Below are 27138 nucleotides of genomic sequence, written 5' to 3'. Positions count from 1 at the left end.
GAAAGAATTGGACCTACCCTAACAATGAGAAAGAAAAATGCCAGCAGCTGGGAATACTTAATGATTCCAGTCTGCTGTTTACAAAGATGTATGGGAGTGTTTGATTAAGGTATGTGTCTAGTATATCCTCATTGGGGCCAACCGTAATTAGAAAACGAATGCAAATTATCCCTAAAAAAACTTCCCCTGTGGGGAAGTATGAACCTAAATATACCCTGTCCTATTTCAAAGTGGTATAAATAGATTAGCTGACTAAGTTGTGTTTGGACTGACAGAAGAGATAAATGTATCCTAATCTAATAAATGGATGAAACAAGCAAGTTTAATTGTCTTCAGATCAAAAGCAGAATACAGGGCTATCTCACACACAGACTGAGATGAGGCTTTGGGCTTAATGGACATGGAATTGAGGCATTGTAAATGCAGCACCAGATACGACAGAGGTACTCTTTGATCTGAAAAGCTGGTGTTTAAGGTAATAGATGTTTGGAATCAGGCTAAAGGAAGTCCTCAAGTGTCTAAAAACAATCAAAACAGAGAATGGTATTTAACGTGTAATCTTTTACTGCTGGTAAAGCCATTACCAAAAAGTGCCGTGGCCAACAGAGTGATGTGTCTGTAGCAAGACAGGAAGGACGCAGATGAACCTTTGTTCTGTTCGGAGAACTCACAGCAGATCATTACTGCAAAATGTCTGTGGTCACAAGAAGTTCCATCATTACCCATAACAAGACCTGACAGGGGGAAACCAATCCTGTGACATCGTTGTGATTAACACTAAATAATAGCAAGAGTCCATGAAGATTTGAGTGTTCTGCCCTAGAACCACAGACAACAGTGAGATTCCCCGCCAGTCAGGAAGCAGCAGGCCATGCTAACAGCACAGCTTGCGATGGGCAGAAGCTCCATACAGGCACCTCGCAATCACCCCTACAACACCTCTTCACCTTGGTTTAAGAGCCCTCGGACTTTTCAGGATCATGGGAGGAAAAGGGTCAGAGTTTTTTCACAGTTTAGATGGATCCCTTCTTCAAATCCAAGTAAGTGGAATGTTGTAGAAAGGCAGGATGCTGGATTTTGCACTTTCCTACCCCCTTGCCTGCATGGCAGTTCTTCTGTGCCCTGGTTCTGCAATCAGAAACTAAGTCCAAATTCCAGCCCTGCCATTCAGTAGCTGTCTGACTTTGGGCAAGGTACTCAATCTTCCTAGAACTCAATTACCTCACCTATGAGATGGAGATGAAGATAAGCACAGTCTTTTTTCAGGGGATTAAGGGAGATGATGCACAGAAAGCTCAATGCATATTAGTGATTATTTTCATTATTTATTATTGCAAAAAAATGCCCCCCAAATGCCCAAATTATCACTTTAGCTGGCCCCATGGAATGGAACACAGGACTTCTTATCAAAATACCCTGTCTACAATGAGATAAAAAATTACAGGGTGAAGAACTACACACTCCAGAATAATATACAGGGACATACATGACAAGTTCTGGGTTCTTCTGGAGTCTAAAGGAACTAATTCCTTAAAGTTGGATAAGCCTACATTTTGATGTGTATTCATATAAGGGTGTAAAAAAAGCTTCTGAGTGAAAAAAAATCCTATCATGATTTTAACAATGCAATTCAAAAGAGGAAATTTGACACTCATCAATGTCTTGGTGACATATGTGCGCAAAACAAGCCTCGCACAGAACCCTGTTTCCCTTTTTTACATCATACGCTTCATTAATTGCACTCCAGTGATCAAGCCCATTGTGTCATGGTTCCCATCAATGGAAAGTTTCTTTTCATTTCCTTTGTTCTTTAGCAACAGTGAATAAGAATTGGCATACAGTGAGAATTCGGGACTGTCATTCCGGAGATGGCAGGTTGAGATAATTTATTAGTCTTCAAGCCTTGCTTTAGTCAAGTTAGTGTAGTGGAGGGGAAAGATTCTGGGCACTGATGTAGAGCAGATTTGTGTTCAAATCTCAGTTTCGCTGCCGTTAAGGGAGCAGGTGCCTGTGTCGGGCAGCCGAGCTCAGGTCCTGGCCTTGGGCATGTACCTGCCGATAAACCTCACTCTCCTCATCTGTAAAATGGGGTGAATAATCACTAGCTTAAAGTGTCACTAAGAGAAGTAAAGTACATACTATGTGCAGGGTGAGGGCCACATAGTAGGTTCTTAACACACGGTCACTATTACTAGTAAGCCAGGTGATTACAACAACTAAACAAGAGATAGATGATCTCTCACTGCATCACAGCTCTCATTCTGTCTTTGGTGCTAATAAACTACCTAGGAGGCATCCCAGTGGCATCGAAAGACCTCTGTATCGACCACAGTATCTGAAACATTTTATCGCCACGCCACATCTGGAGATGGGCACATTTGGACTGCCTATTGGTTGTACAGTGGAGTACCTCTCTGTTCTTTAAACCTTATGGCTGATTGTTGAGGTACCGAAAGCACCTCCAAAGACATCAGTGACCGTGGGATTTCAGGATGCCCTCTAGTTCTCTTCTGGACATGGGGGAGAGGCTTTACATCATCTCTATGTAATGATGTGAGGCTGAATCATTTGCAGTATACCGATCAGGCTAAGGCAGCCTTCTGGGCAGGAACTGAAAGGCTGAGGTCAGCTCTCGAGAACAATGAAGGAAAGACATCGAGATACATCAGGAAGCTCGTTGTGCTGGATCCCACTCACAGATTTAAGGGTTTGGTAAAGAAGCGGGTGCCCCTGATTTCAGGGGACCTTTGCATATAATACTTCCTGTGTAAGGGTACTAAGTTTCAAAGTCTCTCTGAGGAAATATGTTACTCTTTTTGATATTTTAGACACTGAGTCTTCTATCCACATTCCAAATCTAGAAAGTTTAAATAGAGTAAATCCTCCTCTCTTTCAAAATATAAAAAGATAAGGATCCTAGACAGAAGTAACTTTTTTTCCTGCCAAATGCCTGCTACCCTTAGAATATGTTATGGACCTTCTAATGGGAATATGTAAATCTTGCCAAAGATCTTTGATCTCAAAAGACTATCCAATGTTAAGTTTGTTTGGCTCCTACGGCTGCCAAAAGTCTCCCTCCTTGTGCCTCACTTTAAATCAGGCTTTTGCTCCAATTTTGTCTAATTCACTAGCTTATCAGAGATAAACTTCAAGATGGGTCATGTGAAGAATCAAGAAAATCTCTAAGAAAAAAGTCCATATATCAATTAGCAGAATTCCAATGGGGACATCTTCTTGGCAGGGGTGGACTTTCTCTCAGTTCCAGGAACTATAAATTATCCTCTTTCTTTTATGACCTTGTTAATTTCAACTGAAAACATTCAGTAACAGCTGGAGGCAAAGGGCTGGTGTGGTCCCTTCCCCAAGGATTCTTGCTCTCTCTCTTTTTATCCTTTGCTCTCAAACTAGTTATGTATCTAGACTTATTCTTTGGCCCCTTATCCACTCTATGAAACAAAGATGTATTTTCTGTAGGAAACCCATAGTTAAGTAAAAGAGTGAAAAACATAATCCTATTTCATTTACTTTTGTAAACAAGTTTCTCATAGTAGCCAGTTTAGAGCCCTGAATGCAATAGGCACATTTCAACTTTCTGTTGAACAAATGAAAACCATAAGCAGTGGTCTCAGTTCCAAAAGTGTCTTCTTTCCCGCTCTAATAAAGAGAAACGTAGTCACAGCTGTTCTTTCAAAGAGCAAGCTGCAACTCTTACCAGTCGGGCCTATCAAAGGAGTGACCACACCTCTTCTAGGGGGTTGGCAAATGAGCTAAGAATCTCCCAGGTGCATTAAGTATAAATATGTAAATATACAGAGATATAAACGGCATGTCCCTTGGGGAGTTGGAACAATTGATTTCAATACTGAAAACACCACTCACTTAGAAACTGAAATATCAGTTCCTAAATATGAAATACATTCACATGAAACTGCTAGCGGGGCTCAGTCTAACAGGGAAACATCCTGTCGGGTTCCTCCGGGAAGGGAGCTCCAGCTCACAAGCTGCAACTCATTTCATGGTGTCTCTCTTGCTGCACGTTGGTCAGGTTGGAGATTTGGGGCTTGATGGGGCAAAATGATTTATTCCCTTTCTCCACCACTTATGCATAACAACTGGGAAACATCTAGTTATCCCTTTTGCAATCATCGTAAACTTTACTTGTTTGCTGTTTTTGGAGACAACCAAGGATCAGTAATTCAACGGAAACAGATATTTTTTTAAAGGAAACTTTTATCCATTATGGATAACTATGACAGGTGCATATTTCTCTCCTCCCCACCCCCCAATTTTGATAGGTGTAGCGTACCATTCCCTGAGCAATTACAAAAATATCACTCACATGAGAAGATAGTTTGACTTCATTAACTAGAACAAGAAGATAAGAACCATCTAGGACTTCAGCTCATGCTGTGCCCAGATGAATCATGCCACTGGGAAGTGGCCTTTCTGACCACACAAGGTCAGAGATGATTGCTATTGCGTGGGACTCTGTTTGACCCAATTGGTGCCCTGCAGTTTATGGGCTGTGCTAGGGCACAGCCTACAGAAACCCCAAAGCTCAAATCTTATTGCCTTTCTGACACTTTTCATTGCATTACTTCTGTGCTTTAAAATATGTTCTGCTGGAGTCCCACACAACTAGACACACGCGCTTTTCTTACAGAAGATATGTAAGAGCACAGTGTGTAGTCTATGCTTCAATATATTTGAGCCCAATTCACTGACACAGAGACAGCATAATAAAGATTGCTCCCAGTTGGTCACACTCAAATGACTGCCACTGTGGTCTGCCAATGACAGGGGCAAGGACTTGTTTAGCCTGAATCCATCTCAATCATTTTAGAAATGGCATTTTAATATCTATTTTGCACATAAGGAAAAGAGTAGCCACATGGGATGGGGAAGAGAGTTCATCTGGGAAGGACCATGCTGGATATTTGGTTCTGGGAGCAAGCCATGTCACTTTCTGATACGCTTCAGGACAAGTCATGCCTACATCACATGCCTTCACCACAAGATAAAAGCATTCAAAGACCAAAAGCCAACAGCAGAGGTGCAACCACTGTGGACCTTTGAAGATGCAAAGTGTTGCAGTAACTTCTCGCAGTTGGATCATATCAATAATACCAAACTGACAGGAAGCCACCTCTACTCGAGAAAATCACAGAAGAATCTGACTTCGGAAAGAGTTCCTGACAAATACACACACACACATACACACACACACACACACACACACACACACACAGTTACAAACACAAACACATGACAGTGATTACAATCACAGAGCAAAACAACTCTAGAGAAGATGAACGAGTAGGCATCTCAATAGTATGTTTTCGACAGTACTGTCTTCGAGAAAACGACATTGGAAATATTAACCCAAAAAGTTGAAAAAAAATCTATCGATGAGGATTTGGTCATGCTTCATGCAACATAAAACAGCAGCAAAACAGGGTGAGGTCACATGGTGAAAGTTGAGATACTTCATATTAAGAAATATGCCCAAACACACTGGGAAGAAAGAAAGCCATGGTGAGTTCATCTCAATAAACAGTACTCATTCAGTAAATCAAATGTGATGATCTGGAGATGCAGTAGCAGCGTTCTAAGTCTGTACTGAGTACTGGCCCAGAGAGAAAGTACGCCAAATGTTATCATCAAAATTAGCATAAGGAAAAAGAGTTAAGTGTGAGGGCTTGGTCTCTGTTTTGTGGATAAAAGGACATAAATTCGGCTCTACAAACTGGAAACCCGACACAGGGCAGAGGAGGTCACTGGGAACGTGGATGTGGTATGCAGACAAATGGCACCAAGACACATCAGGACAGGACAGAAACAGACACCAAGGGCTGGAGAGAAGCGTCCTCCTTTGTCAACTCTAATAGCATTTGTTCCCATCGGTGGTGCCATGACTGAAAACAGGATTGGGCCTCTGTTTTTGTGTAGGTTTCCTGCAAAGAAGTTAGTGCGCCATCCAAAAGAATCAACATATCAAACAAGAAAAGCAATATGCTACTTTCAATTTTTATGGACTCTGGTTGGAGAGAGGTTTGTATATAAAGATACATATATATACATATATATGTATCTACTAGACAAGGGAATGAGATTATATATACATATACACATATATGTATAATCTCTGTCTTCCTGAATTCTTGGCAAAGGGTTAGTCCTGTGGTTAGACGTGAAGACGGAGGGTGGAAGTTGGGAGGAAAGTTAACGAAGAGAGCATACCGCTTTCGGCTTCTGCAAAACGACAAGAAAAGAATTGAAAATCAAACAATTGGATAATAAATTGACTGACACCAGAAGGATAGAAGGAATAAAACCTTTGTTTCAAATTATCTGAAGGATGTGTGTGAAAACAAGGTTTTGCAACAAAGCATGGAAACAGTATCATGGGATAAGATAAAGCAACAGAGGAGGCAGTTCACACAGGTCGGAGGCACGGGGTGGGCGTGGAAAAGAGAAGCAGGGTTCTCCGAATTTTCACACCCGATCACTTAGGAAATGGGAGAGGAAGGGAAATGGGACATTTTTAAATGAAAAACAAAATCAAAACTATTATCTCCGGAAGGTCAGAAACTCAGTTCTTTTTAACACGGATATTGTGTGTGAGTCCTGTGTTTTCTCGGAGGCACGATCCACATTCCCTCCAGCACACCTTTTTCCAAAAGAACCAATGTGCTTCCACACTGAGACCAAGCCACGTTTGAGGATTAAAGCTGGTAGCTGCACACAGAAAGCCAAAACCAAGCCAAACAAGTTCTTTCCTCCCTTTTCTGAAGAAGGAAGTTTGAAAAAACTATCTGTATGTATAAATCCGGCTTCGGTGAAAACATCTCAGATTGGTGAATTAATGGGAACATCCATCAAAGAAAAGATTGTGTCTTCAGAGAAAGCTCTGAGTTATTTTTCTTAGAACGGTGACAGTGGATTCACACCGAACCATGAACAGCCTTTCTCTCTCCCTCCTCGTGACCAAAAGGTGGCAGGTGGAAGACGGCTGGTCAAGGTTCAGGGTGCAGTCCCCTGCCATGAAATTATTCCAGCATGGTGGAGAAGCGCTATTCAGGATCACTTGCATCGTGACTTTTTTTTTTTTTTTTTTTAAAGAGATGCACAGAAGTGATAAAAAGAGAACACTGAATTACACAAAGATTTACTGACTTGGCAACATGAAGAATATCGTTTGCAGAAACCCAGGATACACATTTCCCCTACACAGGTACAGGTGTGTATCGGCAACACCATGGGCAAGCCGCAATCCCAGAAACATCCACCTTATCTGTTGAACGGCAAAGAGCCAAGGACTCTTGGGTTCTTTGCAAATAATATTTTTCACTTTGCCACCACAGAGAAGGAAAATGTGTATCTGCGTAAATAGTTGTTAACGGCTACAACCATGGTCTACCGTGTGGCCACCAAATCTACCATTTTGTCTTCCTTTTGGTTGATTTGGAGTTTCAGAATAGTTTAGCATGTGATCAGATTGACTTTGTGAGCAATCTGATCTGGTGGTTAAGGGAACAGAGAACATTGGAATGACTGGCTTACAATCCAGCGTCTGTTTGGCGTTTTGTTGGTCATAGAGACACGGACTGCACATTTGGGGCTTTATTGAGTCTTTCACCAGGATAATGAAATCTCCTTACATGATGATAGCAGGAACCTTCTAGTCTTGCCCTGCACTCTGCTCAGTTATTAAGGCGTATGTTGGAGGGTATCTGCGCCCTTCCCTTGGGCACCTAAAGGAAGACTTTTTAGCACAGCTAGGAAAAAAGCATGGTTGTCCTTTCAGAGGACACAAGCCTGAGCATTTCTCAGTGAGCTCTCTTCCAAAACTATTGACAAGAACCGGGGAGCAAAAATCATCTCTCTTATGTCTGTAAGGCATACGGTACTCCGACAAAACTCCTTGTTGATGCAACGCTTCCTTCTTTCAGCGCAAACTCATATATTGACTGGGGTGTTATCTATTTCGACCAGACCCAGTCCCTCATCAGTCTGATTTGCACATAATTAAGCGCAAAATAAATAAAGAGGGCTCCTGCCTCCAAGCCCTGCTCTCCTGGCTAATTTACATGTAGCTGATATTCATGCCACATGGATTTCAGTTGCACCGGGAGAGAAACATATGGTACACAATAGGCTGCTTGTAGTTTGGCTATCAAGAGAGCTGGAAACTCCCATCACGACTCTGCCCCATGCCTGCTATGAAGGAGGCCAGAGTCCACCTGCTTTTTGATCACAGCAGTAAAAATGGGTTTAAGGACAGGGTCTGTCCCTGGTTTTATACTTAGAGGGTGAAAAGTGTAAGTTGGCATGATGGGTTAGAGATCTGGATGCCTCATCCCTTTCCCCCGGAAAAATACTCTTTGGGTGCCCAGCGGGGCCTGGGATGCCAGCAGTGTCTGGGATAGAAGCGGCAATGTCTACCTGAACACACCTTGAAATGTGCCTTCGAGTCAGAGAGGTGCTGCATTAGGCTTCCAAACAAATAAATAACGCGTAAGAAAGAAGTGGACTGAACGTTCCCGGCCTGCACTCTTACCATCATAAACGTCAGCCAGCCGCTGGGTCACGGCAAACTTACCGGCTCTCTCGGTTGGCGGACTTGTACTCAATAGCTATCATCAGAAGCTTGAGCTTCACAAAACACAGCCTGCAATGAGATGGAGAAACCCCGCAGTCAGTGCTTCAGAACGACCAGAGCCACAGAACAAACACTGTTACGACCTTTCCATCTCCTGATGCGGTCATTACCCAAGGGACCCGCATTCTACGGTCACTGTGCCAGAGGGAGGGGGATGTGAGCCACACCTCCCCATCCTCCCCATTAAACTTGATTTCTCACAAGTGATAAGGGGCTGAATGTTCAAAGTGCAAATTGCACTCAGGTCTGGATGTCTGGACACAGACCTGAAGCAGGGATTTGTGCCTGGGGATTTATGCTGGGCCAGATTCATTAGTTACTCGGTTGGGTAGTAAAAATGTTAACTGCAGGGGGAGGGAGGTATTTGGAGCAGCTGGCCCTGTTATCTGGATTCCATTTCGGTCTTTTGTACAAATGGCTCACACTGTTGTTCTGAGCAGACCCCTGTGCGCTCGGAATGATGGTAATAATCCTTAGCCTCCGTGATGGTAATAATCCCAGCACATGACGACGGCACTGTTACTCCTGGCTCCATCCAAGCTGTCTCACCGCATCTGCCCAGCAATGAGAGGATCTGGGCAAAGAGCTTTCTAGGGAGTGGAAACAGCCAGTGCAAGGGCCCTTAGGTAGGAAGGAAGTCGGGGTGTTTGGGGACCAGCATACAGGCCAGCGAGCCCGCTGCTGAGTACGCAAAGTCGAGAGGGACCGTGATTAGGTCAGGGAACTAGGTGGAAACAAGATCATGAAGACTGTGCCGGCTTCAACAAGGAATCTGCAGCTTATTCTAAGTGGACTGGGAGTCTCTGGGTTGCTTCTAAATAGAAAAGTGACACAATCAGATGCGCTGGACCCGTGTATATGTTGCTTGCAGGTGAGGTGGTGGTGAAGGCCTCAAGCTCTGCAATGGGAATAAGACCGATAGCTCATTCCTGCCTGGGAGGCCACGATCCCCTGTATTGCTGTAAACAGACAGTCAGATTTCAAAGGACCACTTCCATCCAGGCGTATCTGGGCTCTCCCAGCGATTTGCACATTTTCTGATTCCTGCCAGCAGACTCTAATGACCTGGGTTTTGTGGTGATTATGCAGTTTGCTGAAACACCAACCCACGTACCCAACTACAGCTGGAAAAATGCTCTTCTTAATTTATGTTCCATAGAGCACCGCTAACACATACGCTTTGCGGGGCTGTTACCTCCGGAGCTTAAATTGTTTAAAATATCAGGTGGCTTACGCAATATTTGTTGAAACAAATTACCAGATTAAGTAACCACTTTCTAACGTAAATAACAACTAAGTGCCAAACTCAAGGAGAAGGCTGATCTTAACTTAGCATTGATCATGAAGATGCTGATTTGCTGAAATCCTATGAGCAATGGCCACTCCGATTTGGGATTCTGGTGGTTCATGGGATCCAGGATCTTAATTGCTTTAATGATCTGACCCTATTGGTGAGAAGGGAAGAAACAGTTCAAAGTAATGGTGGATTATGTCTTCCTAGCTACTACGATATCATTTACCAGTTAGATATAAAAAGAACGGCGCTTCCTAACTCAGAAAAGTCAGTAAAATCTACATGGCCTTGGGCATATTCCTTACCTAGCACAGGGCGGACCAGCTGATCTGAGCCCTCTTTTGTAACTTTCAAATCAATACCTAAAATTTTTCTACATGGCCTTATAGAAGCCTCTTTTTAAGAATGCTCTGACCTAAAACAAGCCTTTGTTCACTGGCCAAAGGGACTAAGAAGAGAGGGACAGAGTGATGTAAACAAAGTGATCACAGGCAGACCTTGGAGATATTGTGGGTTTGGTCCAGGCCACCACAATAAAGCAATTATCACAATAAAACAAGTAAGGTGAAGTTTCTGGTTTCCCAGTGTTTATAAAAGTTATGTTCACACTATAGTCTATTAGTGTGCAACAGCATTATGCCGAAAAAATCAATGAGCACACCTTAATTAAAAAATACTCTATTGCTGAAAAAAACCCAAAACAATTACAATAGTAACATCAAAGATCACTGATCACAGATCACCATAACAAATATAGTAATCATGAAAAAATCTGAAATATTGTGAGAATTACCAAAATGTGACACAGAGACATGAAGTGAGTAAATACTGTTGGAAAAATGGCACTGAGAGTGTTGCTTGAACAGGGTTCCCACAAACGTTCAGTTTGTAAAAAAAATAAATAAAAATAAAAATGCAGTATCTGCAAAGTGCAAAAAAGTCAAGTGTAATAAAAAAGAGGTATGCCGGTACATGCAAACAGTGCCACAACCATAGATTTTCAGACTCAGGCACTTCAAGACTGGCTGGTCCTGCCCTTCTCGTACAGAAAACAAACTGAGGTCCAAAGAAGGAAAAGCGACTTGTTCAAGGTTAAATGGCCTTTATGGAGAAAAGCCAAAAGTGGAAATCAAACAACTTGTTCAAGGTTAAACAATTTTCATGTAGAAATGTCAAAAGTGGAAGTCAAGTCTCTAGGAAGTATGCTACACAGATGCTTCTTATAAAAGGAAAGGAAATGAAGTGGTTGCCAGAAACCCAACATGCAGATATGTTCTGTTTGGTCAGTACGGCATTTAAGAAAAAAAAAGAAAAATCTAGAATTAGGTACCAACAGGTGATTTCATATAAAAGCGAGGTTTTCAGCTTTCCTTGATAAATCAGATATGGCCATACTGGAGCCACGTTCCATATGGCTAAAAGGGACTGGACCTTCAAAGCACTTACCCCCCTGGATGGGACAACGTGCTCTCCAACGTGCCACAGTCTCAACTACCCCCTACTGCCTACTGTCTCGGACCTCCTCATTCTAATTCTTTGTTGCTAACTGCCTGCCCCCTATGGGCATCTAAGCTATTACTCCCTACTCTAGCTGAGTATCCTCTGGATGTCTGCGAAGTACAAATCTTGAGTAATTTACAATTTACACCGGAAACAGAACTACGTCTCTCCCTGTTTAAAATCACAGGTTTTCATGAGTTCCTGCCACAGAGAACTGGCGAAGGTCAGGGTGCTGGGCTTGAGGCTGCAGCTCAGGTACAGCCTCTGTTGTGGTTCTGCGGGGGAAGGGCAGATCAAGGTGAGTAAACAGGGAGTGGGTACGGTGGGGTGGGGTGTGGTAATTGTTTACTTGCCTCTCTGCCCTCTACACTGAGCTTCTTCAGGGCAAGATGTATGCTTGTCTCACTGGTAGTTTGCAAAATGCAAAGAGTAAGCTTTCAGTAAATGCTGATTAAGTAAATGTATGAAAGAATGGGGAGCAGACTCTCATGAGTTGCTAGAATTATCCACAACAGATAAAGTGGTAAACTAGGAAAGTCTAGTTTAGGCAGAGAAAGCTTGGAAGTGAGCTAGCATCATGAAACGAGTTGCTTTTTAACTTGGTGGGTAGAAGCAGACAGATAGGAAAAGAAGGGCGTAGAAGGGAATAACAGCAGTGATATGCTCTGGGAATCTAATGTTTGCCTTCAATCCGCTATGACATGGGGTAAGTACAATTCTAAGACACAGACAGTGATTTCTCCTTGGGACCCTCCGCAGATCCTGTCACAAAGGATGTGCCTTTGGACTACTTAGAACTGATGTCCTGAAAGTAAATATTTACTTGCATCATTTACACCATTTTTCTGGTAAAGCAAAATGGGTTTTGCTCATCCAGTCCTTAAAGTTATTCTTATGGCTTAAACATACACAGACCTGGGGTGGGAAAGAGAAAGGAGGCTTAACGTGAGGTAGAGTATAAGAGAGAAACCAGGTAGCTTCCACAATGTGATAAACAGGATGAAATCAGCCATAAGTTAGCAAGAATTTAATTCCTGGTTTCTAAAATAAAATGTCCCAGTATGTCCAATGCCGGAAGTTGCCACTTGTTGCAAAAATAATTATGGGGGAATAGAAATGACTTCTTTTTTCAAGGAAAAAAAAAGTTAGATTGCTTTCTTGATAATTATTAAGTAGAGGTCTACCAAATTTAACAACATTATACAAAGCCCTCTTTTTCTTTTTTTCTTTACTGCCAGCATCATCTGTTAACTACGGTAGTTTCAACCCAAATGTTCCTGAACAAAGGCTCTTAAGAATTAGAGTCCGACTGTTTCTACCTACCCAGAGGGAAATAAATTATTCTTGCTATTAAATCAGCCCCCTTGACTAGAAAGATTGCTTGCTGGTGTGAATTAAGCATAGAAACCTCTTGTAGAGTTTGCACCTTCTAATGTGTTCAGGAAGGGTATGCAAAGGCGTGGTTTGCGGCTGACTCACCTAGGAGTGAAGGGGCAAGGACAGAAGAGGCAGCTTTCACTGTGCCCCCCAAACCCAGCTCCACCCCAAAGCGCCAGCCCCTCTTCAGTTGTCCAGAGGGACCCTGGGAATGTCAGGCTGATACATGTAACCAGAGTAGATGAGGATGTAAATACTGCACGTTGGGGAACCAGATCTTTAGGATCTAGGGGCTAAAATGAAAAAAAGATCCACATTTAGGAGCTTTGATTTAAAATGATAGGCTCTCAAAATGGAAACATCTAGTTAAAGAAAACTCGAACCAGCGGGATTTGTAAGACTCAGCACCAGGAAAATGGAAGTGATTTAAAATGCCCATGAAAATGTTGTTCCGATTTCCCAGCAGCTTTCATAGAGGTGGAGTGGGAAGCCTTCAGAACACCCTCACCTTCGAACACTCATAGTATCTCCACTCTCATAATATCTCCACTAGCACACCTAAGACACTTGAATTTAAATATAATTACATTCTTTCATATGGACAGTTAACATTTGCCTAAAATGTCAGTAAATGCATTTTTTAGAAAGCTTTGCTATTATTATTAATCAGAAATATAAAAGGTAAACTGTATGTTTGCTATGTGTACCCAGCATCGAGTCAAGCCCCAGTATTTCCTACTGGACTGCATCCCTGACCCTTCCTGTAGAGAATTCTAGAATTGTCACTGCCTCTGTAGCCTTCGATTAAGGGTTTTAATAGATTTTATGGCCACTGGTTTATTCACATGTGGAAGGATTATCGGTCACCTTCTGAATCCCTGTAACAGAAGTAATCATAAACGTTGTATTCCTATCTGTGTTCATATATGCTTAGTTCCAATTATAATACCCCCAAATAATTGGAGGAATAGGGCCAGTTCTTTGAGGAAAAATATGTTTTAAAGATGAGACTCGGGCTTCCCTGGTGGCGCAGTGGTTGAGAGTCCGCCTGTCGATGCAGGGGACACGGGTTCGTGCCCCGGGTCCGGGAAGATCCCACATGCCGTGGAGCAGCTGGGCCCGTGAGCCACAACTACTGAGCCTGCGCGTCTAGAGCCTGTGCTCCTCAACGGGAGAGGCCGCGATAGTGAGAGGCCCGCGCACCGCGATGAAGAGTGGCCCCCGCTTGCCACAACTAGAGAAAGCCCTCGCACAGAAACGAAGACCCAACACAGCCAAAAATAAATAAATAAATAAAATTAAAAAAAAAAAAAAGATGAGACTCAAGCCTCTCCATAAATTCTCATAAAATGTTCATTTCTGCAGCCTGGCTAAATAAATCTACCACATAACAATAGAATCTGCTGATTTCTTTCTGCTCCACGTTCAAATTCGGATGCCTTTCTCTAAGAACTACTGATTTCACAGAACTCAAGTTAAACTAGCTGCAGCTTTCATTGGGCAAGAGACCCAGCTTTCTCTAGGCAGTCTTAAATTTAAGTTTCCTCAAGCGGCTTCCCTGGAAAGATCGGTCCATGCCAAACAACACAGGACGAGAGCGTGATTTTCTCAACGTTAGGGCCCTGAATGCGGGTGGATGGGGGGAAGGAGAACCACGCCCTGCAGACCCCACACTGTCTAAACCAGCACAGAAGCATCCAGGCTTGCATTTGGGCTGGAGGGCAGAACTCCTGCCCTTTAGCGTAGGGAAGATCTGGTCAGAGTTCCTCAAGCTACCTAGGTATTAAATACTCCACATCAAATCTGAATTGTAACAGCTGCAGGGGGACACAGAGACACGCAGTATTTCAAATACATCTTTTGTCCTAATCCCCTGAGCTGTAAAACCTGATACAATTAAGCATTTATATTTTGCAAGCGATGACTGACTGACTGATCTGCTCACCATGAGATTCAGGACCTGGCACATGGCATTCTTGCAGTAGCCAAACCTGTGAACCTGTGGCTTCCTGCACTCCTCCTTCCCACCTCCCTCCCCTGCCCTCACTCCCCTACCCGGAGGCAGGCGGGTACAACCTCTCCTTTGCTAGTTCTCATAATAAAAACACTATCGCTGTTTCCCCCTGAAAACATCACATGTCAAAAGAACTCTGATTTTTCTCCTTCTCCCATCTAAAGTGGAAATCAACTTGTTCTCGTTGGAAAATCTCAGAGATCTGGGTGTTCAGAGAGTTCTCTGTGGCTCCCAGCCTCCTGGTTCCCTATCACTTACAAATCTCTCTTCCCTCTTTATTCCTTCTCTGAACCCAACCTCCATACAAGGTACAGCTCAAGTATCACCTCTTCCAGGAAGCCTCTCCTGCCCACCCCAGCCTGCAGGGAGCTCTCAGCATCTGTCCCCCGGCTGTGTGCATCCATCAAACACTCATCAATGGGCGCTCATCTCTCCCTGAGGATGGGTATTACTTTCTTTCACCAGACTGCAAACTCTCAGAAGGCAGCAGCTGCAGGGAAACAGGATCTTTTCCTCGGCATTTGAAAGTATTGCTATTAATCTTTTAATGAGCATATATTTGATCACATCTAATTGCACCATGCCTGGCACACTGGCACAAATACCCCAAGCTCATTAAACAGCTAGCTGATTAACGGGCTGGTGACCGACGGCAGAATTTTCTAAAAGGTAAGAGTAAATAAAACGTGGAAATGTCACGATATATTTCTTTCTTTCTTGATGTTTATGTTATATTCAGTGGGCAGAATAGAAGGGTGGTGGGAAGAGGATAGGCAGGAGAGGGGAAAAGGGCATTAGCTGGTACTGAGAGACAAGTTCTATCATTCCGATTTTAGAGTTGAGGAAACCGGGGTGAGCACTAAGCCCAAGGTCAGGCAGCTGGTAACTATCAAAAGAAGGAGGTAGGGGGCTTCCCTGGTGGCGCAGTGGTTGAGAGTCCGCCTGCCGATGCAGGGGACACGGGTTCGTGCCCCGGTCCGGGAGGATCCCACATGCCGCGGAGCAGCTGGGCCCATGAGCCATGGGTGCTAAGCCCATGCGTCCGGAGCCTGTGCTCCGCAACGGGAGAGACCACAGCAGTGAGAGGCCCGCGTACCGCCAAAAAAAAAAGGAGGTAGGCAGAAATCAACTATCTTGTCCCAAATCACATATCCAGCAAGTGGGTTTGACCCCAGACCTTTGCGACTCCACAGCTCACACCACCTGACATCACACAGCATCCTACTACTTGAACCACTCAAAAACAGGACCCCTTCGTGGAAAACATAGCCTCATACCCCAGCCCCGGCCTCCTGCAGGCTTGGCTGGCACTGGCCATCTGCACCTTCCACAGTCAGCTACTGAGGAAGATGGGGTGTGGGAGGGAAAGGGAAGCGGGTGGTTTCCTGGTGTTCAGAGAACAATGGGTGGCACCCTCTCTTTCAGATCCCATAGCTCCTTTGCCTTGATCTTACTGCCACACAGACCAGGGGCAAGCCAGCTATGTAAAACCAAAGGGAGATGCTCAGGAGTTGCTGGCACTTAAAAGGAACACCCTAAGAGCATCCTGAGGAAGGTCCAGGACATCCCCACTATGGTGTCCATCAAGGCCAAGAGGCATCTGGCTTGTTGCACCCTAAGTTGTCCTTCTCTGCATTTGGTGCTTAACTGTTCTCCCCACCCTGAAACTGCTTTTACGATCCCCAGCGGAAACCTGAATGAGAGCATTAAAGGGCTCAGTACCCCCACGTCTCTTTCCTATTCTGATTTGGATTAGACGTGGGGAGTGGGGAGAGCAGTCATCAGTCTGCCTGGCATGGTAGAGGGCAGACTCATTCCTATATCCATGGAGACTGCAGAATACCCTTCGTGAAGAAGGAGCAATGGAGAGGAAGTGCCCGCAAAGGCCCAAATCCTAACATTAGCTTGTAAGATGTGGCCCACCTACAATTCTATGATTTGGCAAAAATCGGAAACGTTCCAGTGACTGAGCCCGAAGTTGGAATAAGAAGTTACTCCAGCCTGTGGTGTGGAGAATGGGGTTGCTGGGGGTCCCCAGTCATCAGACTGAATCAGAATCACCCCCACTCACCTACAAAAAAAAAATGCAGATTTGGGGGATCTACCCCAGATATTAGAATCTGGAGATGGAACCTAGAATCCTCTGTTTAATAAGCTCCCCAGGAGATTCTTCATTAGCCAGCCTTCATCTACCACATCCTCCAAGCTGTTCCCAACTGCATGAGGCCCCAGCATCGAAATCCTGTAACCTGTCTGCTAGGTGGCTTTGGAAGGGGACACCAATGTCCTCTGAGTCTCAGCGTTCTCCTTCATAAACCAGGGATGGTAACATTCACATAATCGTCACAGGATTTTTGTGAGGCTTCAATTAGAAAATGTAAGTGAAATATTTAGAAATGATACTGCATTTTGTCTAAATTAGTTATTGCTTTTGGAACAAAGCTGCGTCTTCTGGTGATACACATGTGAAGGCCAAAGGCTGGTGCAGAGAAGCTGGTGCAAGTCTTAGCTGACCCGGAGAAAGCGTCTCTCTGCTCGAAATTCTTAAAAAGCTCAACTTGGGGGCCTCCTACCCCTCCTCTCTCTCCTCCTCCCACATCTGTTCTCTTGGGAAACGACCTCAGATTGCACCCGTTAATCCTGTCCCCTCAGCTTTTCACTGAATGACTCTCCCAGCTTCTGAAAAAACTCCAGTCTTTTCGGTGTGGTGATCCTACCCTGCAAGGGGGCACTCTGCCAGCCCAAGGGAAGAGCAAATTAATTTCTTTTCATGCTTCAAGACGTTACTGGCTGCATATTGTTTTAATGCCGTGCATAATTACAGAGACGGCTCTGAAAATCTGTATACTTTATCAGTGCTTTATTATACCCAGAATATTCTCCAACCCTTTTTCTTCTACGTGAACCAGCTGAAAATATATTTTGGCGTCCTTCATGTCATCCTGAAATTGAATAGCCAATTCTTACTGTAATGAAAATACTTATGCGCCAGCCTGGTGATATACAACCCTACACTCTAATTACGGCTGTGCTTTAACTAACCTGAATTGAAGAGTGTTATCATTAAACTGCTGGTAACTCTGAGTTACGGCTTTTCTTTAATTTAAAGTAGAAAACACAGATAATTAAGCCTCCAGATAATCAAATGCTTAGGGAGAGCGTCAATGTTTTGGGATGTTCCTAAATCTCATTAAGTGTCCTTTCTTCGTTGATTATTCCTACCTCTGCTGTATCACTGTGTTAAACGAGTACTAGCAGTCAGGTGAACACATTCTCACTCACATCAGAAGTTTTTCATGATGGTATTTTGTTTTTTGGTTTTTGTCTTTGTATCCCGGAAGCTGTACCAAACAAACACCAAATCCTCTGACAACAAGGTATGTCTGAGGGATCTTCTCCTTCTCGGAACATGTTGTCAAGGGAAATATTTACAGACTAGTGTCCAGCTCTTGAGCCGGCTCCAAAGGGCAGAGAAGTTTCACACACCCAACGGGTCAGAGTTGGCAAACTCACACATCGAGGGGGCCAGGCCCTGATGTAAATGCAAATCTGGCCAGTTTAAGACATCAGGGAGGGGAGGTCCTTCACTAAACCCCTCCTTACAGCACACTGGAGTCCCTTAGCATTCAGTAGAAATGCAAGTCCCGTGTTGGTTCATCAGATTTTCAAAAGAGGCCAGGAATCTAGTTTTTATGTGAAGAACCACCTTTCTGAAACATTGGCGACTAACTGTTAAGAAATGAAACACTGTGTAGGACAAATACGTGAGTCCAACTGACCCCACAGGTATCCCAGCTGGAACTTCTAGAGGGAGCGGTTCTAACCTTCCAGGTTAACACTCTTAAAATGAACTCACTCAGTTTCCAGAAGCAAAATAAGAGAAGCGATGGGAAAGCAGGAAGGGGGTGGGGGGAGGGACACGGACTAAGGGATTTGCAAGGCGGCACTCATGTTGACACCAATCAAGCCTAGGAGACTCAAAGACAAGGAAGGGGACGTCACATACTCCATTGCTAATGCCTGAGATGCCACAGGACTCCTCCAGGCGTTGGCAGTTCTGCTGTGGGCTCAGGCCACATCTACATCAGACCCGAGAGGCCTCAATTGTCTTTTCATATGACCAGCTTCTAATGTAAGTCCTGAATCCTCCTGGACTTTTTATCCTAGGCAGGCCACTCTCCAAGACAGAGAAAATCCCCTGGGACAGCCTCAGTGTTCCGGGACCCAGTGCCTCGGAATGGTTAACTCCTTTCTACGGCAGAATGAGAAATAGCTCTCAAAGAAAGGAACACGTGGGAGTTACAATAGGGCATCCATTTTCGGAAAATAACTCCTTCGGAATCAATTACCTATGCCCTCTCCCAGTCCACTTAGCGTTTAAACTTTCGCTTCGAGACAGGGTGAGAAATCTCAGTAAACAATCAAACCATTTTGGATTGCTTAGGGCCTGGGCCCAGGGACAGGCAGGGTGCACCTGCTGTGCTCACTGACAGAAGTCACTGACAGGTAAACACCAAGCTACCAGGTGCCCTGGCCCCCCTCTGCTGTGCACAGAAGAGCAAACTATGAGACAAAGGAACCCAAGAGCCCCCTCTTCAGGACACCCTTTCCAGAAGGTGGGTTTGGTTTCCAGGCAGGTAGATAGCACAAGGGAAGAGCTCTTCTTCCTCAGCCCAGTGGGTTCCCAGGTTCCACTGTTTCTTCCCAGTTTTTATCAGTGAGACTGAGTTTACCAAATTCTTTGCTCAGTGTCAAAGTACAGGGCTTCATGTTTCAGCATTCCCAGGGAGTCTGTGTTTTCGTAAGGACAAAGCCCGTGTTTGACTTACATCCAATATCTGAGCTTCTAGGTGGGGAATCTGAGGCATCGTCCTGGTGGAAGTTTCTTGGGGTCTGGGACACCTGGAGCTCCTGACGTCATACCCCTTAAATGATCACCTGTTCTACCTTGAGGGGTCATGCAGGCTGGGGCTACTCCTTGCTCAAATCCATCTTGCTGAGCCAGTATAAGGAGATGCTAAGTCTTTTTATTGTTATAACATACCAGTTGTCCATCTCGGGGCTAAACCACTCAGGACTATTTCAAGGTCTCTCTGTGTACATCTGGTTCCACATTGCCTCAGGAAATAGTGAAAGCACTTTGAGCAGTGGCTTCTCTGATGTCTTTATGATCTGACTTAATTGAAAGAGATTAAAATTTCTTTCATCAAGGTGCTAGCAAGATTTGGTTTTGCCCTGGTAAAATCAGAGGCATGGGTTCATGTTACCCTTCATACATGTGTCTACATCATAGGGGCATAATTCAAGATATGCAGGAAAACTGCAGTTCATAATTTAGGTCAAATGATGAATCCAAGCCTGAGATTCTCAGGACTGGAGGGAAAGGAGACCCAGCAGAAATCCCCAAGGCAGGGGCCATATAATGACCCATCTTCCCCTTCATCACAGAAGGCTGAGCACAGGACACTTGGTAATTGTCGAGTGTCCCCACTGTGCTGGCCATAGGTGGGGTGCATTTCCTTCAAGAGACACGTTAAATGTTTTCTGAAAGCCAAAGAGCATATGGTTAATGGTCACTTACTCACAAACAGTAGGGAAGGACAGACCCACGAAGGCACTGGAGAGATATTCTGTGTACATTTCATTTGAGACTCCTTCCAAGTAGTATTTCTGCCACGTGTCTTCCTCAATCTAAGGGAGAAGAACACAGGAGAAGGGTTTAAGATAGGATAGTAAAAGGAAAGTGGGGTTACTCCATCTGGCAAACAAATGAATGCACTGGTTGTGTCATGGCGACCTTCCTGAACAACCAGGAACATACCCCATCACCACATGAAGTTTCCATGCCCCTAAACTCACAGACTAGACGGATGTCCCCTCTAAAGCACCACTTCTTCCTAAACCTGTATGACTTCCAAGAATGTGGAGGCATGGGCACTCATCCACAATTGATAAACATTTTTGAGAGCAATTTTTAAATTGTTATCAAAATGTACAAAAGTGCGTACTCTTTTACACAATTCCATTTTAAGTATTCATAGCAAAGAAACAAGTAGACAAGTATACACATACACATGTACAAGAACATCCTTCTTGTTCTTAGAACAAGAAATCAGAAATAACCACAAATGGTAGGTTTATACCATGGAATACAGGGAAGCAATTAAAAGTTATGATGAAAATGTATATATTTTCACAGAGAAATTACCTTAAAAGGCACATTACTAAATAGTGTGTATAGTCTGATCCTATTTTTAAATACCCTATAATTATCCGAATGTTCATAAAGCCGTAGAAAAATCTAGAAAGCTTTATACCAAAACAGTAACAGTTGTTATCTCTGAGATGTAGAATGACACTTTTTCTCTATAGATTTCTGTATTGTCTGAAGGCTTTTGCAGTGAGCATATATATATAACATGAAACAACGTATCTATTTCTACTTTGGGGAAAAAGTAGATTTTTCCAACACCACCTTGAATATCACAAAAAGTAAAATGTAGGACTTCGCTGGTGGCACAATGGTTAAGAATCCGCCTGCCAATGAAGGGGACATGGGTTCGAGCCCTGGCCCAGGAAGATCCCACGTGCCGCGGAGCAACTAAGCCCGTGCGCCACAACTACTGAGCCTGCACTCTAGAGCCCGTGAGCCACAACTACTGAGCCTGTGTGCCACAACTACTGAAGCCTGCGTGCCTAGAGCCTGTGCTCTGCAACAAGATAAGCCACTGCAACGAGAAGGCCATGCACTGCAACGAAGAGTAGCCCCCGCTTGCCGCAACTAGAGAAAGCCCGTGCGCAGCAACAAAGACCCAGTGCAGCCAAAAATAAATTTAAAAAATAAATAAATAAAATAAAATAATTAAAAAAAAAGTAAAATGTAGTTTCAGAAAGGTCTTAACCAAAATGTCATTAATATGTTTTTTTTTTGTTTTTTTTTGGTCGTAATTAATCAAGTTCAACTGGTTTTCCCAACAGCCCTCGTCACGCTAGGTATTTCTGGAAAGGTTTTACCTTAGAATCGACCATTTAAAAGTATAAATTGAAAACAACAAGAACGCTGAGCCCCTCTAGGAGCTTGGGGATGTCATGGATTCCCAAGGCAGGAAGACAGGCAGGCTGTGTGGTCCTTGGGTATCTGTAAGCTGCTGTCTCCCCAGTTCACTTCCACTGGAGGTTAGATAAGGGGGAGGATGAAAAGGAGCTTCCCAGTCAACTGGAAGTGGCTCTTAATAATGTCCTGTGCTGGATTGAATTGAAAGGCACCTTGGGACTTCCCTGGTTGTCCAATGGTAAAGAATCCACCTACCAATGCGGGAGATGCGAGTTTGATCCCTGGTCAGGGAACTAAGATCCCACCAGCTGCAGGGCAACTAAGCCCGCGTGCCACAACTACTGAGCCCGCGCCTCAACTAGAGAGCCTGGGTTTTGCAAACTATAGAGCCCACGCACTCTGGAGCCCTCATGCCACAACTACAGAGCCAACGCACTCTGGATCCTGAGCGCCACAACTAGAGAGAGAAAACCTGCATGCCACAACTAGAGAGAAGCCCACGTGCCACAACTAGAGAGGAGAAAAAAAAAAAAAAAAAACGCGCACACTGCCAACTAGAGAAAAGCCCACACGCCACAACGGAGAACCCACATGCCGCAACTAAGACCAGACACAGCCAAAAACACAAAGGCATCTTGCTTATGACCCAATAGTCAGTTAACTGGGGGAAATGAAAGAGACTTGGAAACAGTGGGAAATGCACACCTACCATCTACTTGGTGATGTTCTGGAATACAAAAGCTAGGAATAATTTAGAAATAAATTGAATGCTCCCTGCTTCTATGCTATGTCTGCTTTGTGTTCTGGCTGGGTTATAAGATTATGTGGGTTAACCTCATTAGTTTGTGCTGCTTCTAACCTACTACCACACATTAGAAATGTGCTATGCAATACTGCTGGGTATGGGTTGTTCATCTAAAAAATTAGTCTTCCCCAGAGTGGGGTCTTTCAAAACAAAAGGACTCAACCTTTTCTACTGCTAAACTTTATGATTTTAAACATTAACTGCTATGTGTTTAGCTAAGCACAAACTTTTTAATTTCCCCAACTCATAAGATTTCAACTTATTTTTTCAAATAAAAGATATGGGAACATATGTATATGTATAGCTGATTCACTTTGTTATAAAGCAGAAACTAACACACCATTGTAAAGCAATTATACCCCAATAAAGATGTTTAAAAAAAAAAAAAGATATTCTTGACTTCATAAACAAAGGTTATTAATTCCAACTAATTTGAAGAAAGCTTAGTCTGCATTAGTAAATAGCTTGAAATATATAATATTTGGGGCACTATGTTATCATAATTTTTTATTGGTAAATAGGATAGTATCTGAGGGACTGCCAATTATAAATCCTCATAGTTGAGTTTTATGGGCAAATAGTTTTCTTGAAGTAGAAGAATTCAGCCTATTCTTTTAGCAGGGACATTCCTTTTATAATATGTTGCTTATGTTGCCAATTTAAATATTCCACTCGGCTTTCAGAAATAATGAAAATATGAAGCTTTATCTCAATTGACTGTTGGTGCTATCCCTCAATTAATATGATTTTAATCTGGTTCTTTTAGTTATGGTCATTATTTTCACGCCTCTATGTTCTAATGGAACTACTCTTGAGACCAAATTTTATTGTAGGTTCATCACTAAACTTTTTAAAGTAGAAATAAATTCTTTTTAGGATACAGATATTATATTCATGTTTCTTTTGAATTTAGCATAAATTGTTCATTGATTTATTGATTCAGCAAATAATTTTTAGCATATTCTGTGTCTTACGAGCCATTCTAGTTACTGACTGAATTTTATTTAAACTGGAATTTAGTTTCCCATATTTTTCTCTTTGCCAGAAAAAGCATCAGATATACCTGTCTAAGATATATCTGACGATATATATCTGACTTTTGCTGATTTTTTTCCACATTTCTTTTCCTGAAAGTTTGTGGCTGATCTGAAATGCTTCAGGACTAAAAGTCAAAAAACTGGGAAAAAAAAAATGAACAGAACTTTTCTGGAAAGCAAAATGCCTCTTCCATAGACATATGCAGATGCTCAGATGGTATGTATAATGCGAGATGCAGAAGTACTGAATGGACTGACTAAAAGCTGAGGAGTTTAAATTCATTGTTATAAGCCTTTAAGATTTCTACATCTTTAACACAATTTCCCTATTGATAAGTTAACAAAATTTTCAGGTTCTCATAAATGTCCCCCCCACACACACACAAAAACGTACTGAAAATGATTTAAATGGTAAAATGGTAAATTTTGTTATATGTATTTTACCGCAAGTAATTTTTTTTAAAAAAAACAATACGTATAATATAAGGAGAATCAGTAATTATAATTAACACTTACACCCTTTAATCCTTAAGGGCAAGAATGACAAGTTGTGGCAGAACAACGACAGAAACAGGTTATCACATCAGGAGAGGGATAGAACACGAGCCTTAAGACACTGTAATGTGTCACAAACTCAGACAACAGAACCTCAATCTTCATCCCGAGGCAAGCGCTTCAATTACCCCTTCTTATCAAAGTTTACCTAAGTCTCAAGCACGGCACCTTTCACTTATTTTGAAAAAAGCAAAAGCAAAATGCACATTCCTTTTAGTTTTGTTAGCCGTAATCAAATACATTCTTAGGGAAGGAAAAATTAGTATAAAATACAATATGTTGAGTTTAAAACACCTGACAGTGAACAAAGAGATCTAGAGACGGTAGAATGAGTTACTGTCACTGTAAGTCCCCTTTAATAGAGGCACAGAGAGGTTAAGTAACCCACTAAAGGTTACAAAGCCAATGAGTGGTACAAACAGGATTCAGAGTTCATACTGTTAACCACCCACCATATTATCTCTTGCTAGAGATTGACAAGGTAAATATATAGAGAAGCAGTGGTGCTAGGATTTTGGGGGGCTTGGACGGTTCGCAGAATATAAGTACCTAAGAGGAAAAGCTCCTCAAGGACGCAAGATCTTAAACCCTGGAGCCCCTGACTTTGTGAGAATTCCGTGAGAAGTAATATTGATTTTAAGTCGAGCTGAAAGGAGAGTTCAGACCTCCTCTCAGAGCACGACGGCATCATTTCCATTCTATAAAATGGAACCACCCCAGCCTACAACTTCTTGCCTAAAATAGTACCTGCTGTTCTCCACATTTGTGTTGTCGAAATATTTTTAACTGTAATGTGAATACACACTTCCCAGCAGAAAAGTGAAAGAATGGGACCAAGATGACTTAGGGAAAGGTGCCAAAATTAATTTGCCAGCCATTCAACCATCAGTCAAAGGCAAAGCATTTCCTGAGGCAGCAAGTTCTCCTCTGGCTGTCACATCAAACTCCCGCTGCTTCAGAAGAGCACCTAGCAAAGATGAGCAGGTGATGTGCTCTGGGTCCTTATTCATCAAACACTCGCAGATCTTCAGTGAGAAAAGAGATCTGAGCCGTGGGGCTCACTCGTCCACACTTCTCATGGTCTTATTTATCTGCCCTTCATTACCTAACTTTTCAACCAGTCTAGTTCAATCCCTTAAGTAAACAGTTGTACACCAATCTGGGGGCCGATGGCTCCACCACCAAAGGCACCATCAAACTGGAAACATCAGCCTTGGCTCTGGGGGAAGTAACACCTTCTTGCTCCCAGATTTTGCGTGTGTTACTAACGGTGGGTCAGTAACGACACCTTTTATATTTTATGCTTTCTCTGATTAGGGTGAAACTGTGTTTCTCTAACGCTAACAGCCCAGTGAATGTGAAAAATCAACCATCCCAGCTGTGGTATGTTATAGTCACCGTGATTTCTGTTTCCAGCAGAGTCTGAATAACTGTGTTGATTACAGCCAAATAATTTTGCAGAAGTCCACCCCTACCTCCAGAGTCGTATAAATAATTCCAAAGACTATCATATACCAATCCTTATTTAATTGAAAACAAGTACATTGTTTTAATCCAAATATACGTTATGTTGTGCACATCAAATATAAAGAACTAAGAGGAAATTATAAAAATCAATAACCATTATGTTAATAGCTTCAGTAAGAGATGAGTTGTAACACACATACCAGCATTGCCCAAAACTGGTAGTAGAAGACTATTTATTGTAATAGCGGGTATTTATTACATTTATGATTTTTAAAAAATCTATCCAAATTCTCAATATTCTTGCTCTAAAGGATGTATAGTTTTAAATCATAAGTCCTTAATTAGAATCAATTAGCTACATCTGAATGAATATTTATACATATAAATTACACAATACATTGTCACTGTCCTTTGTAATGTGACAGTCTAAAACAGCGTGCACTGACAGGAACTGGCCAACGTATCTGAGATTCCACAAAAACATATTTACGCCCACAGAAAACAGAGAACACCCACAGAATGTGTCAAGCTCTTAATTACAGTAATAAACATAGAATCAGCATTGATGGGCTCTAGGGTGATGAGCATATGGGCTGGTCACTAAAATGAATGGGGTCCTTTATCCCCACCCCTCAAAGGCATGCTGTGCCACTGGGAAAAATCTGATTCAATGTTGCATCTAATCATTTCTTGCTGGAAAGAACAATGCTAAGGACAACTGATTGTTAAGGAGACTTTATCACTGACCCAGTTCCTGGATTCTCTCTCCTCCTTTATTTCCCTCTATGCTCCAATGTTAACAAGCTTGCCGCAGTTTTTACCAGTGGGCACGCGGCTCTTTCTCCCTCTCTTCCTCGCCTCAACATAAACTCATAGAATTAAAAAACAAAACGTTTGAGTCTCGCTAGCTTAGCTCCTCACGAGTGCCAGAACAGAGAAAGCCTCGCTGCACAGCTTTCTGGGGGGTGGAAGAAACTGGTGATAAAGTTGAAAACAAAGGAAAGAAACAGAAGAGATGCAATATCAACAGTGATTTGCACCTTTTCAGAATATATCTCTTCTCTGTGCCAAACTGCATATCAACGCTGTGCTTCTTGGATGTGGACTCGGGTCGGCTGTCCCTCCGAGAACAGCACTGGATTTCAGGGACCCCATAACGATTTGGCATTCCACAATTATGGCCTATTTCAGATTGTATTTTCCAGAATGTGAGAACAGAACGAAAGGATCTCAGATTTTTCCAAAGGCTTTGGGACAATGTCAATTAAAACACATTATTTGGAATTTGATGGAATGCAAGATAACTGGTTGCTTCAGCACTGAACGAATAAATAAACAACTCCAGAGATTAATTCTGGGGTGGACTTCCACTG

General features: G+C 42.9%; 1 protein-coding gene across 25 annotated transcripts in view; it reads right to left on the bottom strand.

Moving 5' to 3' along the window:
* Positions 1 to 27138, bottom strand: part of KCNMA1 (potassium calcium-activated channel subfamily M alpha 1) — a 752929-nt gene that overhangs the window by 143014 nt on the left and 582777 nt on the right. For 15 of the 25 annotated variants that reach the window (XM_065894779.1, XM_065894755.1, XM_065894756.1 and 12 more), the window contains 2 exons: positions 20429 to 20538; positions 8603 to 8671 (listed from right to left, as the gene is read on the bottom strand). In XM_065894779.1, the coding sequence (XP_065750851.1) occupies positions 8603 to 8671; positions 20429 to 20538 (179 nt within the window). Of the gene's footprint in view, positions 1 to 6240; positions 6253 to 8602; positions 8672 to 20428; positions 20539 to 27138 lie in introns of all 25 variants that reach the window. The other 10 variants (XM_065894758.1, XM_065894759.1, XM_065894766.1 and 7 more) reach the window with 1 other exon arrangement.

This window comes from Phocoena phocoena, chromosome 16 (assembly GCF_963924675.1).
Source record: "Phocoena phocoena chromosome 16, mPhoPho1.1, whole genome shotgun sequence".
Taxonomy (NCBI): domain Eukaryota; kingdom Metazoa; phylum Chordata; class Mammalia; order Artiodactyla; family Phocoenidae; genus Phocoena; species Phocoena phocoena.
The sequence above is the reverse complement of the archived record's forward strand: the minus strand, read 5'-3'. Positions and strand labels throughout refer to the sequence as shown.